We start from the raw sequence: 14,731 nt of genomic DNA on the forward strand, positions 1-14,731 counted from the left end.
CACACCACCCGAGTTATGCTCGGTTTTTTGGCGAATTTTGACACACCAAGCTCAAAAGGTTGCCCATCACTGGTTTAGGGTGATGTCACACGTGGCGTTTTGAACGCGTTTTTGGCCCATCTTTAAGCAGTCCGTTGAAAAATGCTTGCATTTTTTTGAAAAGGCATCCGTTTTTGGCAGGTTTGACCATTTATCTAAATTCAAACTGGTCAACTTCAAGCTGGTTTTTGAAAAATGCTTAAAAACAGGACAAAAATGCGTTCAAAATGCCACAAATGGCGCTTTTGGTCTGTTTTTAAGCATGTGTTTTCAGTCTGTTTAAAAATGCATGCACTTTTAAAACGCAGACATTCTTGATGAAGACGAATGCCAATTGCAGAATTTGCCACAAAGATGTCTGCATCACTTACAGTGAAGTGCCGCTTTAAAAAAAAGTGTCATTATCAAGGGCACCATGCAGGTGTAAGGAAACCCTGCAGTATCCCTTTTGCATCTTATAGATGCCAATACAATTGATTATTCTAAGCACAGTTATGTGCTTAAATTCCTTACCCACATAATGCCAGCCCTGAATTAACTAAAAGCTAGATACTCAAATTTTTTAACTGTTTATGTCTTTCTTCATAGGTTAGATTTGGAAAGCGAGAATGGATACTTGGAAAAGTAGAATATGGACAGTCCCCAGCGATTCCTTTACACATAATCATTCCTGTTGTCCTAATACCAATGATATTGATAATTGTGACTGCTGTTTACTTCTATCGGTATGTAGTATTTGCTTTTTTGAAATTTTGCATTAGTATACTAACCTGAATTAGTGTTTTTAGAATTTTATGAAACCCTCCTTGTTAGCCATGGGCAAAACTATCCAACTGTCCTTTTCAGGAGAGCATAATTCGGGCACATTTTTGCTCATTTGTATTAGGTATTCTATTCCGGGTCTGAAAATGAGCCTGCGTTTGTAGCATCACTGTACAGGTGTTTAAACATGCAATTTTGCTAAAGAGTCAAATGGCCACTTTGTTCACTTTTTGCCCGTGAGATAATCTCCTTTGTATTTGTAACGAAAAAAATTACATTGCCTTAAAAAGTTTGAAACAAACTCTGCATTTCATTCCGATTATTGCAGATTGCAAAAGGCAGATGAATTCAATTTGTTTGTAATTTCTACCTGATGATTATGATCTTGTCCAAAGGAGGAAGAGTCAGCAGGCAGAGCGGGAATATGAAAAAGTGAAACAGCAGCTCGAGGGGCTTGAAGAAAGTGTAAGAGATCGCTGCAAGAAAGAATTCACAGGTAAGCTTTATCTGTTTGTGGAAGTGATTGTAAATAGTTTAACTCTCAATAACTTTACATGTTAAGGGACAATTGCACCCTTTTTGGTTTAAGTAGGAGTAGTATCATCATTTTCTCTTTGTGCATGACTGTTCCTGTAACAGTCTTGATTTGTGGGTGCTGCTGGAATTGTGTAGCCTTCACCTAACTGTAATTTTCAAGATCATAGATGGAAACCTAAAAAGCTATTAATCACCATAATCTTACTGACATTCACAATCATGTAACACTTGTAACCTTTATAGTGCACAATGGACAAAAAAAATGAATACAGGCTTTCCGAGGCATTATTTGTTATCCCAGAATGGTGACATTAACCTCTTGGTGACTTTATATAGTACGTATACATTGCCAAGAGGCTAAGGCTAAGCCCTCTCCCTACAGGTCAGCTTTAATCTATATTATACCAGCGCTGGCATTAAACATGGCACTTGGGTGTCACCCCTCCTGATGTATAGTGGGATTGCCGAACAGTTGCATCACATTCGTGAGCCTCTGAGAGGATCCTAATAATAATAATAATTCTTTATTATATTGCGCACACAGATTACGCAGCGCTGCACAAAACTTGTCAAATTGGTCCCTGTCCCCATGGGGCTCACAATCTAAACAACCTAACAATATGTTTTGGAGTGTGGGAGGAAACTGGAGTACCCAGAGGAAACCCACGCAAACACGGAGAGAACATACAAACTCTTTGTAGATGTTGACCTAGGTGGGATTCGAACCCAGGACTCCAGTGCTGCAAGGCAGAAGTGCTACTCACTCAGCCACCGTGCTGCCACCTATGACTGTCAGTTTACATTCCCTGTTACAGCCTGCATGAGTGATTACACCCCTTAGGGACACAACAGTGTAAGCGGTGTAAAAAAAAAAAAAAAAGTAGTAATAAAAAAATTATGGAAAGTTTAAAAAAAATTATAATCATTTTTATTTTAAAAAGTAATAATTAATTCCTCCCCCTTATCCTAGAATGCATAGATAAACATATAAAATCATGTTGCGTATCTCCACATCCCAAAATGTCCTCTCTATCAAAGTATAAAAATTATTTTTCAGTGTCATGATTGTCCAAACAGAAAATGTGTCTCCGTTGCCAGTTGCTGCTTTTCACCATCTTGTTATCAATTAGAATGAAAATTAAAACTGATCAGGCCTCTTGCAGTTCATGCCTCATGTCAAGGGAGCTTCCTTACAAGGTAGCTAAAAGAGGTGTGCAGTTTTCCTTATGCCATCCTGCAAAACTTTGCATATTTTCCCAAGTGAATTTGAGATTTTTGTGACATGTTTATCTTTTTGGCTTTATGTTGGCATCGGTTTTTTTTAGTAATTTTATTTTATAAGGATTTAATGAGGTCTACAATTCAAACTGCAATTTTCTAAATTTTCAAAGAAATTTCCCAATTAAATATGTTTGCATCCCCAAACTATGCAGAACGGCTTCAAGCTTCTAACATGGTTTAAAACAAAATGGAGGTTCTGTTTGGAATGTTAAAAATTTGACAATAAAGCGTTGATTGGGCCTAAAATTTAGATGTTTGTGCTGGATAAATATAAAAATATGTATTGAAAAATTTGCTAGCGTCAGAATATGACAATGAAAAGTGATTGAGTGAGATTTGGGCATGTTTTAGTAACTGAGCCTTAAAGGAAACCTACCACTTAGTATGGCAGGGGTAAGCTGTAAGTACCGAGCACCAGCTCAGGGTGAGCTGGTGCCGGTACTTACTTTCGTTAGTGTTAAAACCGCGGTATCGCGGTTTTAACACTTTTTAAACTTTAGGGCAGAAGACACTTCGGCGCTGCGCGCGCAACATCTCCGCTATTTCCTATGGAGGCGCGCGCACGATCGTGCGCACGCAGCGCCGAAGTGTCTTCTGCCCTAAAGTTTAAAAAGTGTTAAAACCGCGATACCGCGGTTTTAACACTAACGAAAGTAAGTACCGGCACCAGCTCACCCTGAGCTGGTGCTCGTTACTTACAGCTTACCCCTGCCATACTAAGTGGTAGGTTTCCTTTAAAGGGGTTTCCCATCTTGGTAAGTTAGGTCTATACACAGGAAAGTACCTATCTTGCTGATCGGTGGGAGTCTCTTTGATGGGACCCCCACTAATCACAAGAACAGGGCTCCAATGTGCCCCAGTCGCATGCCGAGATGACTGGAGCAGCAGGTCGTGCATGCACGAGCTTCCCTGTTCATCTCTATGGAGTTGACAGAGATTGCCAAGTACGACGCTCACCATTTTCATCCACTTCATAGAGATGGACGAGGCAGCTCATGCATGCGAGACCAGCTGCTCCGGTTATTTTGTGATCTGACTGGTACGCGCTGGACCCCCATTTGTGGGATCCGTGGGGGTCCCTTTACTGAGACAACCACCGATCAGCAAGTTGGGCACAATCCTATGGATAGGGCCTAATTTGCTATGATTGGACAACCCATTTAATTCTCAGTTTCCTTTCATAATAATAATGTTTGTTTCCTGATGTCATTATTTTGTCATCTTTAGATCTAATGATAGAGATGGAAGATCAAACAAATGATCTGAATGAAGCTGGAATTCCATTTTTGGATTACAAAATGTACACAGACAGAGTATTCTTCTGGCCGTCAAAGGATGGAGAAAAGGATGTGATGATCACTGGGAAACTTGATATTCCAGATGCGAGAAAACAAACTGTAGAACAAGCACTAAACCAATTTTCAAACCTCTTGAACAGCAAATCATTTCTCACCATTGTAAGTCCATTACTTTTCTTCTCCTATATTCTATCATAATAGCTGAGAAAGTCTGTTTACCCAAGTTAAACTTTTAATAAAATGAATCCTGTTTTGTTTGTATGGGCTACCATCCTAGGATTTCCCAATCTGTTGGTAAGCAGTGTGGGGCTAATGTAAATATTTCTCCAGGTCCTAAATGCAGTACTGTAGTATAATGAAGCTCGAAAATGGTGAGCACTATAGTTTTGTTGATATAAATCTGTTTATTGTTTCTTAGTTTATCCACACTTTGGAGAGCCAAAAAGACTTCTCTGCCAGGGAGAAACTTTATTTTGCCTCCCTGCTTACAGTTGCCTTGCATGGAAAGCTGGAGTACTACACAGATATCATGAGAACCTTATTTGTAGAGCTGATGGAGCAGTATGTGGCAAAGAATCCCAAATTGATGTTGAGAAGGTAACAAACTATAGTTGGCTTATATACTTGCATGTAGTACATACATTCCCTTTTAGTGGTTGACATGACATCATCTTAAAGATCTGCCTTTTTTTAATTATTATTATTTTTTTTTTTTTTAAGAAAGGGACCCATTGATTGGTCAAAACCCATAAATTGCACAAGAATGGAGTCCTTGCATCATATGGAAATATGATGCAAAGACTGTCTTTTGGCTAGAACTGCACACATATTTCATAACTTACTACTGGAAAATCTACTACAGATCTCATGAATTCTTACAATGAATAATTCACCATCCCTGTTGATCTAACACAGGACCATTAATGACCATGAGCAAAGTGGTGCAGATAAAACGCCAGAAGCACCTTGTGGCCCTTGTCCTTCAGGTCATCGGTGGTTGTACCCCATCATGTTACAGCACAACTTGGCAATATGCTTGAACACTATATGATTGCTACTTAACTATGCCATGTACAGTTTTGTGTACATGTGGTGGAGATCCTTTCTTTTACTAAATTAGTTGAAAATATTAGTTATGAGAAGATATGTTTATACCTTCATGGAATCATTTTATCTCTTTCTATTGTTTGCAGATCAGAAACTGTGGTTGAAAGAATGCTTTCAAACTGGATGTCTATCTGCTTATATCAGTACCTGAAGGTAGGTAATTGATCTATAGTCATTACACAATGCAGACAGTAGAGAAAGTCACTTTTTTTTTGTCAGCCCTAAGAACATGCTGCTTTAGAATAAAGTCCCTAAACAGCCTTTGGTAAACAATATAACAAAAAGTCTTGGCTTCCACTTCTGCTATCGTAAAGCAGCTTCTGCCATGCAAGTACAAAGAATAGTTTCCACTGGGGAAAGGGATTTGAGATGTTAACAGCACCATTAAAAGCTCTTCCTAGATCTACTTAGCGGACATGTTCTTCTTCATTTCCAATACAGGACACAGCTGGTGAGCATCTATACAAACTCTTCAAGGCAATCAAACACCAAGTGGAAAAGGGTCCAGTAGATGCTGTGCAAATTAAAGCCAAATACACCCTGAATGATACTGGTTTACTGGGGGATGATGTAGAATACTCACAGTTGGTAAGTGGCTTATTTTGTAAATGAATAGATTGAGACAATTGCACAGAGAGCACAGTGGGTTTGTATTGTTGACCAAAATAATCATGGTGAATAACAATCCTAGGGAGAATTGCAGCTCTAATCTTTCAGAATCCATTAAGATTCAGTAAGTGTAACTCTGGCCATTTCCATGAAAAAGTGTGAAATAACGCAGAGAGCATAGAATGACCTAAAAATCTGAGCTATTCCTCTCTTACTGCATTTGTATACATACTGCTTTATGCAGTTTCAATTAATCGGTGAGAAATGTATAGAGAATTCACACAAATTGGTTACTGGCTGTCTGCCACCCGATCTATTGCTCACTTGTGCTACGTGATGCATTGGCGTTTTGACCTAAAAGTATTCTTTTGAATGTGGCAATATGTGTTTTGCTTTGTTAATCGTTATTAACCCCTTAGCGCTCCGCGCCGTAGCTGTACTGCGCAGCTTCCGACGATTAGCGCTCAGCGCAGTACAGCTACGGCGCGAGCGCATAGGATTTTAGAATTGTCACCACGTCTCGCGACGTGGTGACATCGGGACGAGATTTGGGTGACAGAGACAGGAGGAGTTCCTGTCTCCGTCACCCGACCAATCAAATCGGTCCCGCCCGCGGATCGCCGTGATTGGCCAGTCAAACCTGACTGGCCAATTACAGCGATTTTGGGCTAAAAAACGTGGTTTTAGCCCCTTCCTCTTCCTCCAGCGACACCATTTTGGTTTGGTATCGCTGGAGAGAGGAGAGAGCGTTACTGTGTGCACCAAAATACACTTTTACACTATAAATAGTGTTCTGATCCTTATCTGATCCCTATTGTTCCCTACAAATTCCCATCCCTATCTGTTTTTTCCTGTGTCCTGTGTGTTCCCTGTGTGATCGCCTTGTGTGATCCCACGTGTCTTCCGTTTTTCCCTGTCTGTCCCTTCTGAACCCAAACGCACTTTTCAGTGCGCTGTGTTAGCGTTGTTCTGCACTGGACGCACTTTTCAGTGCGCCGTGTGAATAGCGCTGCACAGAATCTTTAGCAGTCTTAGCGGTAGTTAGTTTGTCTTAGGGCAAGCTAGGTGCATTTGTAGCGCCTTTTTGCGCAGTGCACATAGGTTTTTTTTCGGTGCCTGGTAATATTTTTTTCCAGAGCGCCCGTACGTAGCTACTTTTTGTGTGTGCCATCTGTGCGGCTGGTCCGTGTGGTTTGGTGTGCATTATCTTTTTTTTTGTGTGCTATCTGTGCGGCTTCTCCGTGTAGTTTAGTGCGCATTATTTTTTTTTGTGTGCTATCTGCGCGGCTTGTCCGTGTAGTTTAGTGCGCATTATTTTTTGTGTGCCATTTGTGCGGCTGGTCCGTGTGGTTTGGTGTGCATTATCTTTTTTTTTTTTTGTGTGCTATCTGTGCGGCTTGTCCGTGTAGTTTAGTGCGCATTATTTTTTGTGTGCTATCTGTGCGGCTTGTCCGTGTAGTTTAGTGCGCATTATTTTTTGTGTGTGCCATCTGTGCGGCTTGTCCGTGTAGTTTGGTGTGCATTATATTTTTTTTTTTGTGTGCCTGCTAGACGGTTTATCCGTGTAGTTTGGTGCACATTATCTAATTTTTCTAGTTCTCTATTTTTTTTGTGTGCAATGTCTCAGAAGACGTACACCGTGTTGGAGGCATATAACATGCTTGCCTCTGACACCGAGTCAGCTAGTGGGGATGATGGTCCCTTTTACCTATCATCATCCTCCTGCTCATCTTCCAGTGACCTGGAAGGACCCCCAAGAAGGCGCCGTAGGGTTCCAGGGACTTCTGCAGGAGAAGTGCCTGGGACTTCTGCAGGAGAAGTGCCTGGGACTTCTGCAGGAGAAGTGCCTGGGACTTCTGCAGGAGAAGTGCCTGGGACTTCTGCAGGAGAAGTGCCTGGGACTTCTGCAGGAGAAGTGCCTGGGACTTCTGCAGGAGAAGTGCCTGGGACTTCTGCAGGAGAAGTGCCTGGGACTTCTGCAGGAGAAGTGCCTGGGACTTCTGCAGGAGAAGTGCCTGGGACTTCTGCAGGAGAAGTGCCTGGGACTTCTGCAGGAGAAGTGCCTGGGACTTCTGCAGGAGAAGTGCCTGGGACTTCTGCAGGAGAAGTGCCTGGGACTTCTGCAGGAGAAGTGCCTGGGACTTCTGCAGGAGAAGTGCCTGGGACTTCTGCAGGAGAAGTGCCTGGGACTTCTGCAGGAGAAGTGCCTGGGACTTCTGCAGGAGAAGTGCCTGGGACTTCTGCAGGAGAAGTGCCTGGGACTTCTGCAGGAGAAGTGCCTGGGACTTCTGCAGGAGAAGTGCCTGGGACTTCTGCAGGAGAAGTGCCTGGGACTTCTGCAGGAGAAGTGCCTGGGACTTCTGCAGGAGAAGTGCCTGGGACTTCTGCAGGAGAAGTGCCTGGGACTTCTGCAGGAGAAGTGCCTGGGACTTCTGCAGGAGAAGTGCCTGGGACTTCTGCAGGAGAAGTGCCTGGGACTTCTGCAGGAGAAGTGCCTGGGACTTCTGCAGGAGAAGTGCCTGGGACTTCTGCAGGAGAAGTGCCTGGGACTTCTGCAGGAGAAGTGCCTGGGACTTCTGCAGGAGAAGTGCCTGGGACTTCTGCAGGAGAAGTGCCTGGGACTTCTGCAGGAGAAGTGCCTGGGACTTCTGCAGGAGAAGTGCCTGGGACTTCTGCAGGAGAAGTGCCTGGGACTTCTGCAGGAGAAGCGCCTGGGACTTCTGCAGGAGAAGCGCCTGGGACTTCTGCAGGAGAAGCGCCTGGGACTTCTGCAGGAGAAGCGCCTGGGACTTCCACTGACCCCACATGGGTAGCCCCAGATAATTATACCCCTCAGGTCCCTGACTTTTTGGGCCATCCTGGAATTAACTTTGACACGACAGGGCTCAGAGCTGTGGACTTTTTTAAGTTTTTTTTTGATGAGGAGCTGTTGAATTTAATTGTAGTCCAGACCAATCTCTATGCTGCACAACATATTGCCCAAAACCCCACGTCCTTTTATGCACAACCCTACAGGTGGACCCCTGTCACTGCAGCAGAGATGCACAAGTATTGGGGCATAATACTCCTTATGGGGATAGTAAAGAAGCCTTCAATCAGGGACTACTGGAGCACAGACATTCTGTACCACACCCGCATGTTCCGCATGGCAATGAGCAGGATGCGCTTTGAAGCCATCCATAAGTTTTTGCACTACACTGACAACACACAGTGCCCACCCAGAGGTGACCCCAGTTATGATCGGTTATTTAAGGTCAGGCCCATATTAGATCATTTTAGTGCCAAGTTTGCCCAGGCATATACCCCCGCAAAACATGTAAGCATAGACGAGTCCCTAGTACAATTCAAAGGGAGACTTCACTTCCGCCAGTACCTGCCCAATAAGAGGGCAAGGTATGGTGTGAAGATGTATAAGCTGTGCGAAAGTTCATCAGGGTACACATACAAGTTCAGGATATATGAAGGGAAGGACTCCACTATAGTGCCCCCAGAATGCCCCCCCTTCCTGGGTGTTACAGGGAAGATAGTGTGGGATTTAGTGCACCCACTGCTGGACCAGGGCTACCACCTCTACCTGGACAATTTCTACACCAGCACCACCCTGTTCAAGTACCTCACTTCCAGAAATACTGCGGCATGCGGCACTGTACGCAGAAATCAGAGAGGTCTCCCTAAGTCGCTGCTTGGGCAAAAACTTAAAAGGCACGAAAGCAGGGCACTATGCAGCGACTCTGTATTGTGTGTTAAGTACAAGGACAAGAGAGAAGTCCTTGTATTAACCACAATACATGAGCACACCACCACCCCTGTCGGAGTACGAGGTGCCAGTACAGAAACCCCCAAGCCAGACTGTATTTTAGATTATAACAAATACATGGGAGGGGTGGACTTGTCTGACCAGGTGCTTCAGCCGTACAATGCCATGCGGAAGTCGAGGGTGTGGTACAAGAAGCTGGCCGTGCACTTCATGCAGATGGCATTGTATAATGCTTATGTGCTGCATCGATATGCCGGCCAGAGGGGAACTTTCCTGGAATTTCAAGAGGTGGTAATAAAGTACTTTCTTTTTGGAGACCAGGAAGGGGGGAGTGCTAGCACATCTGGAAGTGAGGCCCCATCACGTATTGTACCAGGGCAGCACTTTCCAGGAGTAGTTCCCCAAACAGCCAGCAAGGGAAGGACACAGAAGAGGTGCAGGGTGTGCTCCAAAAATGGCATTCGGAAGGACACCATTCATCACTGTGAGACATGCCCAGAAAAACCAGGGTTATGTATGAAAGATTGCTTCCGAATTTATCATACATCCCTGGATTTTTAGAGTACTCTGTTGCTACCCTGACGCACAGCTTATACATCATGCCACATGCCGCACCTTCCCTTCTAAGCCCTGCCATGTGCCCAGCCTGTAGATTACTGTCCCGTATGCTTTACCCGGGAAAACATGCATCATGATTTTTAGGGTGTTTGTCTCCCATGGCAGCAGCTGGGCACAAAATGACATAATGGATATTTTTTACTATGCACTATCCATTATGCACTTTTTCAGGGGTCCACCTGTGGGGTTAAAATGCTAACTATACCCCTAGGTTAATTCATGGAAGGGTGTAGTTTCCAAAATAGGGTCAGTTCTTAGGGATTTCTACTGTACTGGCCCCTATTGGCATCTACAAATCTTTCATGATGCCAAAAAGAAAAAAAAAATGTACAATGTCTGTGCTCCAACAAGTTATTCCCTTTTGAGCCCTACCGTGTCTCCATCCTACAGATTATTGCCTCCTATGGGGTATTGCCCTAACCGGGGTAACCCGCAGAATGATTTTTGATGTGTTTTTCCCCAGTGGCATGAGTTGGGCAAAATACTTTTGTCACTTCAATGGCATATTTGATAAATTGCAATACAATTGTTTCTCTGCACTACTCACTTTGTATTAAATTTTAGCCAGCACCTTAGGGGTTAAAATGCTCATACAAGCCTACATACATTCTTTGAGGGGTGCCCTTTCCAAAATGGGTTCACTACTTGGGGGTTTCTATTGTACTGGTACCTCGGGGGTACCCCCCATTACCAATCTAGTGAAAACGAAGCTTGAAAACCTAAATTGTGCTTCTTTCTTCCTGACCCCTGCCGTGTGCCCAGCCTGTAAATTATTGGCACATGTGTGGTATTGCTGTATTTGGGACAACCCAAAGAATGATTTTTGGGGTGTTTGTCTAAAGTGGCATGGGTTGGGCACAGTACACGAGGCACTAAAATTACATTTTTGAGATAAAAACACAATTTTTACTCTGCACCCTTTACTTTGCATTCAATTTTGGCCAGCGTGTTGGGGGTTAAAATGCTCATACAAGCCTACATACATTCTTTGAGGGGTGCCCTTTCCAAAATGGGTTCACTACTTGGGGGTTTCTATTGTACTGGTACCTCGGGGGTACCCCCCATTACCAATCTAGTGAAAACGAAGCTTGAAAACCAAAATTGTGCTTCTTTCTTCCTGACCCCTGCCGTGTGCCCAGCCTGTAAATTATTGGCACATGTGTGGTATTGCTGTATTTGGGACAACCCGCAGAATGATTTTTGGGGTGTTTGTCTAAAGTGGCATGGGTTGGGCACAGTACACGAGGCATTAAAATGACATTTTTGAGATAAAAACACAATTTTTACTCTGCACCCTTTACTTTGCATTCAATTTTGGCCAGCGTGTTGGGGGTTAAAATGCTCATACAAGCCTACATACATTCTTTGAGGGGTGCCCTTTCCAAAATGGGTTCACTACTTGGGGGTTTCTATTGTACTGGTACCTCGGGGGTACCCCCCCATTACCAATCTAGTGAAAACGAAGCTTGAAAACCTAAATTGTGCTTCTTTCTTCCTGACCCCTGCCGTGTGCCCAGCCTGTAAATTATTGGCACATGTGTGGTATTTCCGTACTCGGGACAACCCGCAGATTGATTTTTGGGGTGTTTATCTAAAGTGGCATGGGTTGGGCACAGTATATGAGGCACTAAAATGACATTTTTGAGATAAAAACGCAATTTTTACTCTGCACCATTTACTTTGCATTAAATTTTGACCAGTGTGTCGGGGGTTAAAATGCTCACCACAACCACCGATAAATTCTTTGAGGGGTCTAGTTTCCGTAATGGTATCATTTATTGGGGGTTTCTATTGCACTGGCACCTCACGGGCCCTGCCAACATGACATGGCACTCCAAATCCAAACGTGTGAAAACGGAGCTGGAAAATCAAAATTTCACTCCTTCCGTTCTCATCCCTTCTGTGTGCCCAGCCTGTAAATTATTGGCACATGTGTGGTATTGCCGTACTCGGGACAACCCGCAGAATGATTTTTGGGGTGTTTGTCTGAAGTGGCATGGGTTGGGCACAGTATATGAGGCACTAAAATGAAATTTTTGAGGTAAAAACGCAATTTTTACTCTGCACCATTTACTTTGCATTAAATTTTGACCAGCGTGTCGGGGGTTAAAATGCTCACCACAACCACCGATAAATTCTTTGAGGGGTCTAGTTTCCGTAATGGTATCATTTATTGGGGGTTTCTATTGCACTGGCACCTCACGGGCCCTGCCAACATGACATGGCACTCCAAATCCAAACGTGTGAAAACGGAGCTGGAAAATCTAAATTTCACTCCTTCCGTTCTCATCCCTTCTGTGTGCCCAGCCTGTAAATTATTGGCACATGTGTGGTATTGCCGTACTCGGGACAACCCGCAGAATGATTTTTGGGGTGTTTGTCTGAAGTGGCATGGGTTGGGCACAGTATATGAGGCACTAAAATGACATTTTTGAGGTAAAAACGCAATTTTTACTCTGCACCATTTACTTTGCATTAAATTTTGACCAGCGTGTCGGGGGTTAAAATGCTCACCACAACCACCGATAAATTCTTTGAGGGGTCTAGTTTCCGTAATGGTATCATTTATTGGGGGTTTCTATTGCACTGGCACCTCACGGGCCCTGCCAACATGACATGGCACTCCAAATCCAAACGTGTGAAAACGGAGCTGGAAAATCAAAATTTCACTCCTTCCGTTCTCATCCCTTCTGTGTGCCCAGCCTGTAAATTATTGGCACATGTGTGGTATTGCCGTACTCGGGACAACCCGCAGAATGATTTTTGGGGTGTTTGTCTAAAGTGGCATGGGTTGGGCACAGTATATGAGGCACTAAAATGACATTTTTGAGATAAAAACGCAATTTTTACTCTGCACCATTTACTTTGCATTCAATTTTGACCAGCGTGTCGGGGGTTAAAATGCTCACCACAACCACCGATAAATTCTTTGAGGGGTCTAGTTTCCGAAATGGTGACATTTTGGGGGTTTTCTATTGTACTTTTACTTCAGGGGCTCTTCAATTACACTGTGGCACCACAAAATATTTGCAGCCAAATTGGCTTTCCAAATTCCCAGTATCGCTAACTCTGTTCTGGACATCGCTGTGCGGGGAAACAGCAGCTGACATCCACATGTCTGGTATCGCCGTACTCGGAAGAAGCAGGGCAAGAAATTAGGAATATATATTTACCTCAAATTCCTTCTGAATGTATCCATTTTAGGGCTAAATTGGAAAGATTGAAATCCAAAATTGAAATTTCAAAATTTCCACTCCATTTTCATATGCTTCCGGAAAAATAATTAAAGTGTTAACAGACTTCTTAAATGCTGATTTGAATAGGTTGAGATGTTAGGTTCATAAAATGGTGTTACTTGTGGGGGTATATAGTACATAAGCCTTTATAGGGCACTTCCAAACTGAATTGATCACCAAAAAGTTCGCATTTTTCAAATTTCAAGAAAATCTGAGAAGTTGCTACTAAAACTTCAAACCTTCTCACATCCATAAAAAAAATGGAAACTTAAAACAAATAATGGATATAAAAAGAAGACCAATGGCAAAAGGTTTCTATCAAAAAAAATTTGTGGTATCACTTTTTGTCTAAAAAGTATAACATTTGAAACTTTGAAAATAGTCATTTTTTTCAAATTTTTCCTAAATTTTTGAATTTTTACCCCCCAAAAAAGGAACGGATCACCGAAATGACACTACTAACATAAACTACAATGTCTCACGAGAAAACAATCTCAAAATCACAGAGATATCTTAAAGCGTTGAAAAGTTATTACCACAGGAAGAGACACTGGTCAAATTTCAAAAAAAAGTTGCGAGCCTTAACCTGCAAACAGGCTGCGTCCTTAAGGGGTTAATGTTTAGCGGTAAAACACATGTTGCTGCTTTTGGTGCACATTTGGGGTGCAGTCACACGTTGCAGTTAAAACTGCCTCGAAATCAGCTTTGAGTTGGTTTTAGGTGCAGTTTTGTCAATTTCACAGGTGAAAGACATGAACTGAACGAGTGAATTTGATTTTGGAAGGAGAAAGCTGTTCCACAAATGTCATTCACCTGTTGATTTGATGTCCTTCACTTGTTAAAATAAGTAATACCACCTAAAACCAACCCAAAGCTAATTGCGATGCAGTTTTAACTGCAACGTGTGGTACCCTTGCTGTTGTGTTTTTCCCAAATGAATTGCACTGCTTTTGTTAATGCAATGCAAACAAATTATTTGATTGCAGCCTCCCAGGGCAGGATTGTGGAGTACTGCCCTCTTACCTGGAGACAAGTAGAACCCTTATGGTCTCAACTGATTCTTCTTTACCTACAAGTTGCAGATTTGGCTGTGACCTGATATTTGTCTCCATCAGGGGGAGTTGGACATTTGTGCAAAATATGAATCCGAATTGTTTTTATTCCAAAATGTTTTCATTACATCCCGTGGAAGGAGTGCTTTTAAAACTCATACGGTGTAGGACTTCAGCAGAATATGAATATCAATGTATTTTATTAATAAAAATTAATATTCTTTGCAGACTGTTAACGTCATTGTTCAAGAGGAAGGTGGGGAACCTGTACCAGTGAAAGTATTAAATTGTGATACAATTACACAAGTCAAGGAAAAAATAGTTGAGCAAGTTTACAAAAACCTTCCATATTCACACAGACCAAAGGCAGACAGCTTAGCATTGGGTAAGTGTGTGGTGTACTGGTGCCATTGTAGAATTGTATTTATGTTGTTA

General features: G+C 42.8%; 1 protein-coding gene across 6 annotated transcripts in view; it reads left to right on the forward strand.

The window, feature by feature from the left end:
• The window catches only part of PLXNB2 (plexin B2), a 158,984-nt gene that overhangs the window by 127,795 nt on the left and 16,458 nt on the right, over nt 1–14,731 (forward strand). For all 6 annotated transcript variants that reach the window (XM_072147042.1, XM_072147043.1, XM_072147046.1 and 3 more), the window contains 7 exons: nt 628–764; nt 1,197–1,297; nt 3,847–4,076; nt 4,336–4,514; nt 5,111–5,177; nt 5,466–5,612; nt 14,525–14,681. In XM_072147042.1, the coding sequence (XP_072003143.1) occupies nt 628–764; nt 1,197–1,297; nt 3,847–4,076; nt 4,336–4,514; nt 5,111–5,177; nt 5,466–5,612; nt 14,525–14,681 (1,018 nt within the window). The remainder of the gene's footprint in view (nt 1–627; nt 765–1,196; nt 1,298–3,846; nt 4,077–4,335; nt 4,515–5,110; nt 5,178–5,465; nt 5,613–14,524; nt 14,682–14,731) is intronic.

Source organism: Engystomops pustulosus, chromosome 4 (genome assembly GCF_040894005.1).
Source record: "Engystomops pustulosus chromosome 4, aEngPut4.maternal, whole genome shotgun sequence".
NCBI lineage: Eukaryota > Metazoa > Chordata > Amphibia > Anura > Leptodactylidae > Engystomops > Engystomops pustulosus.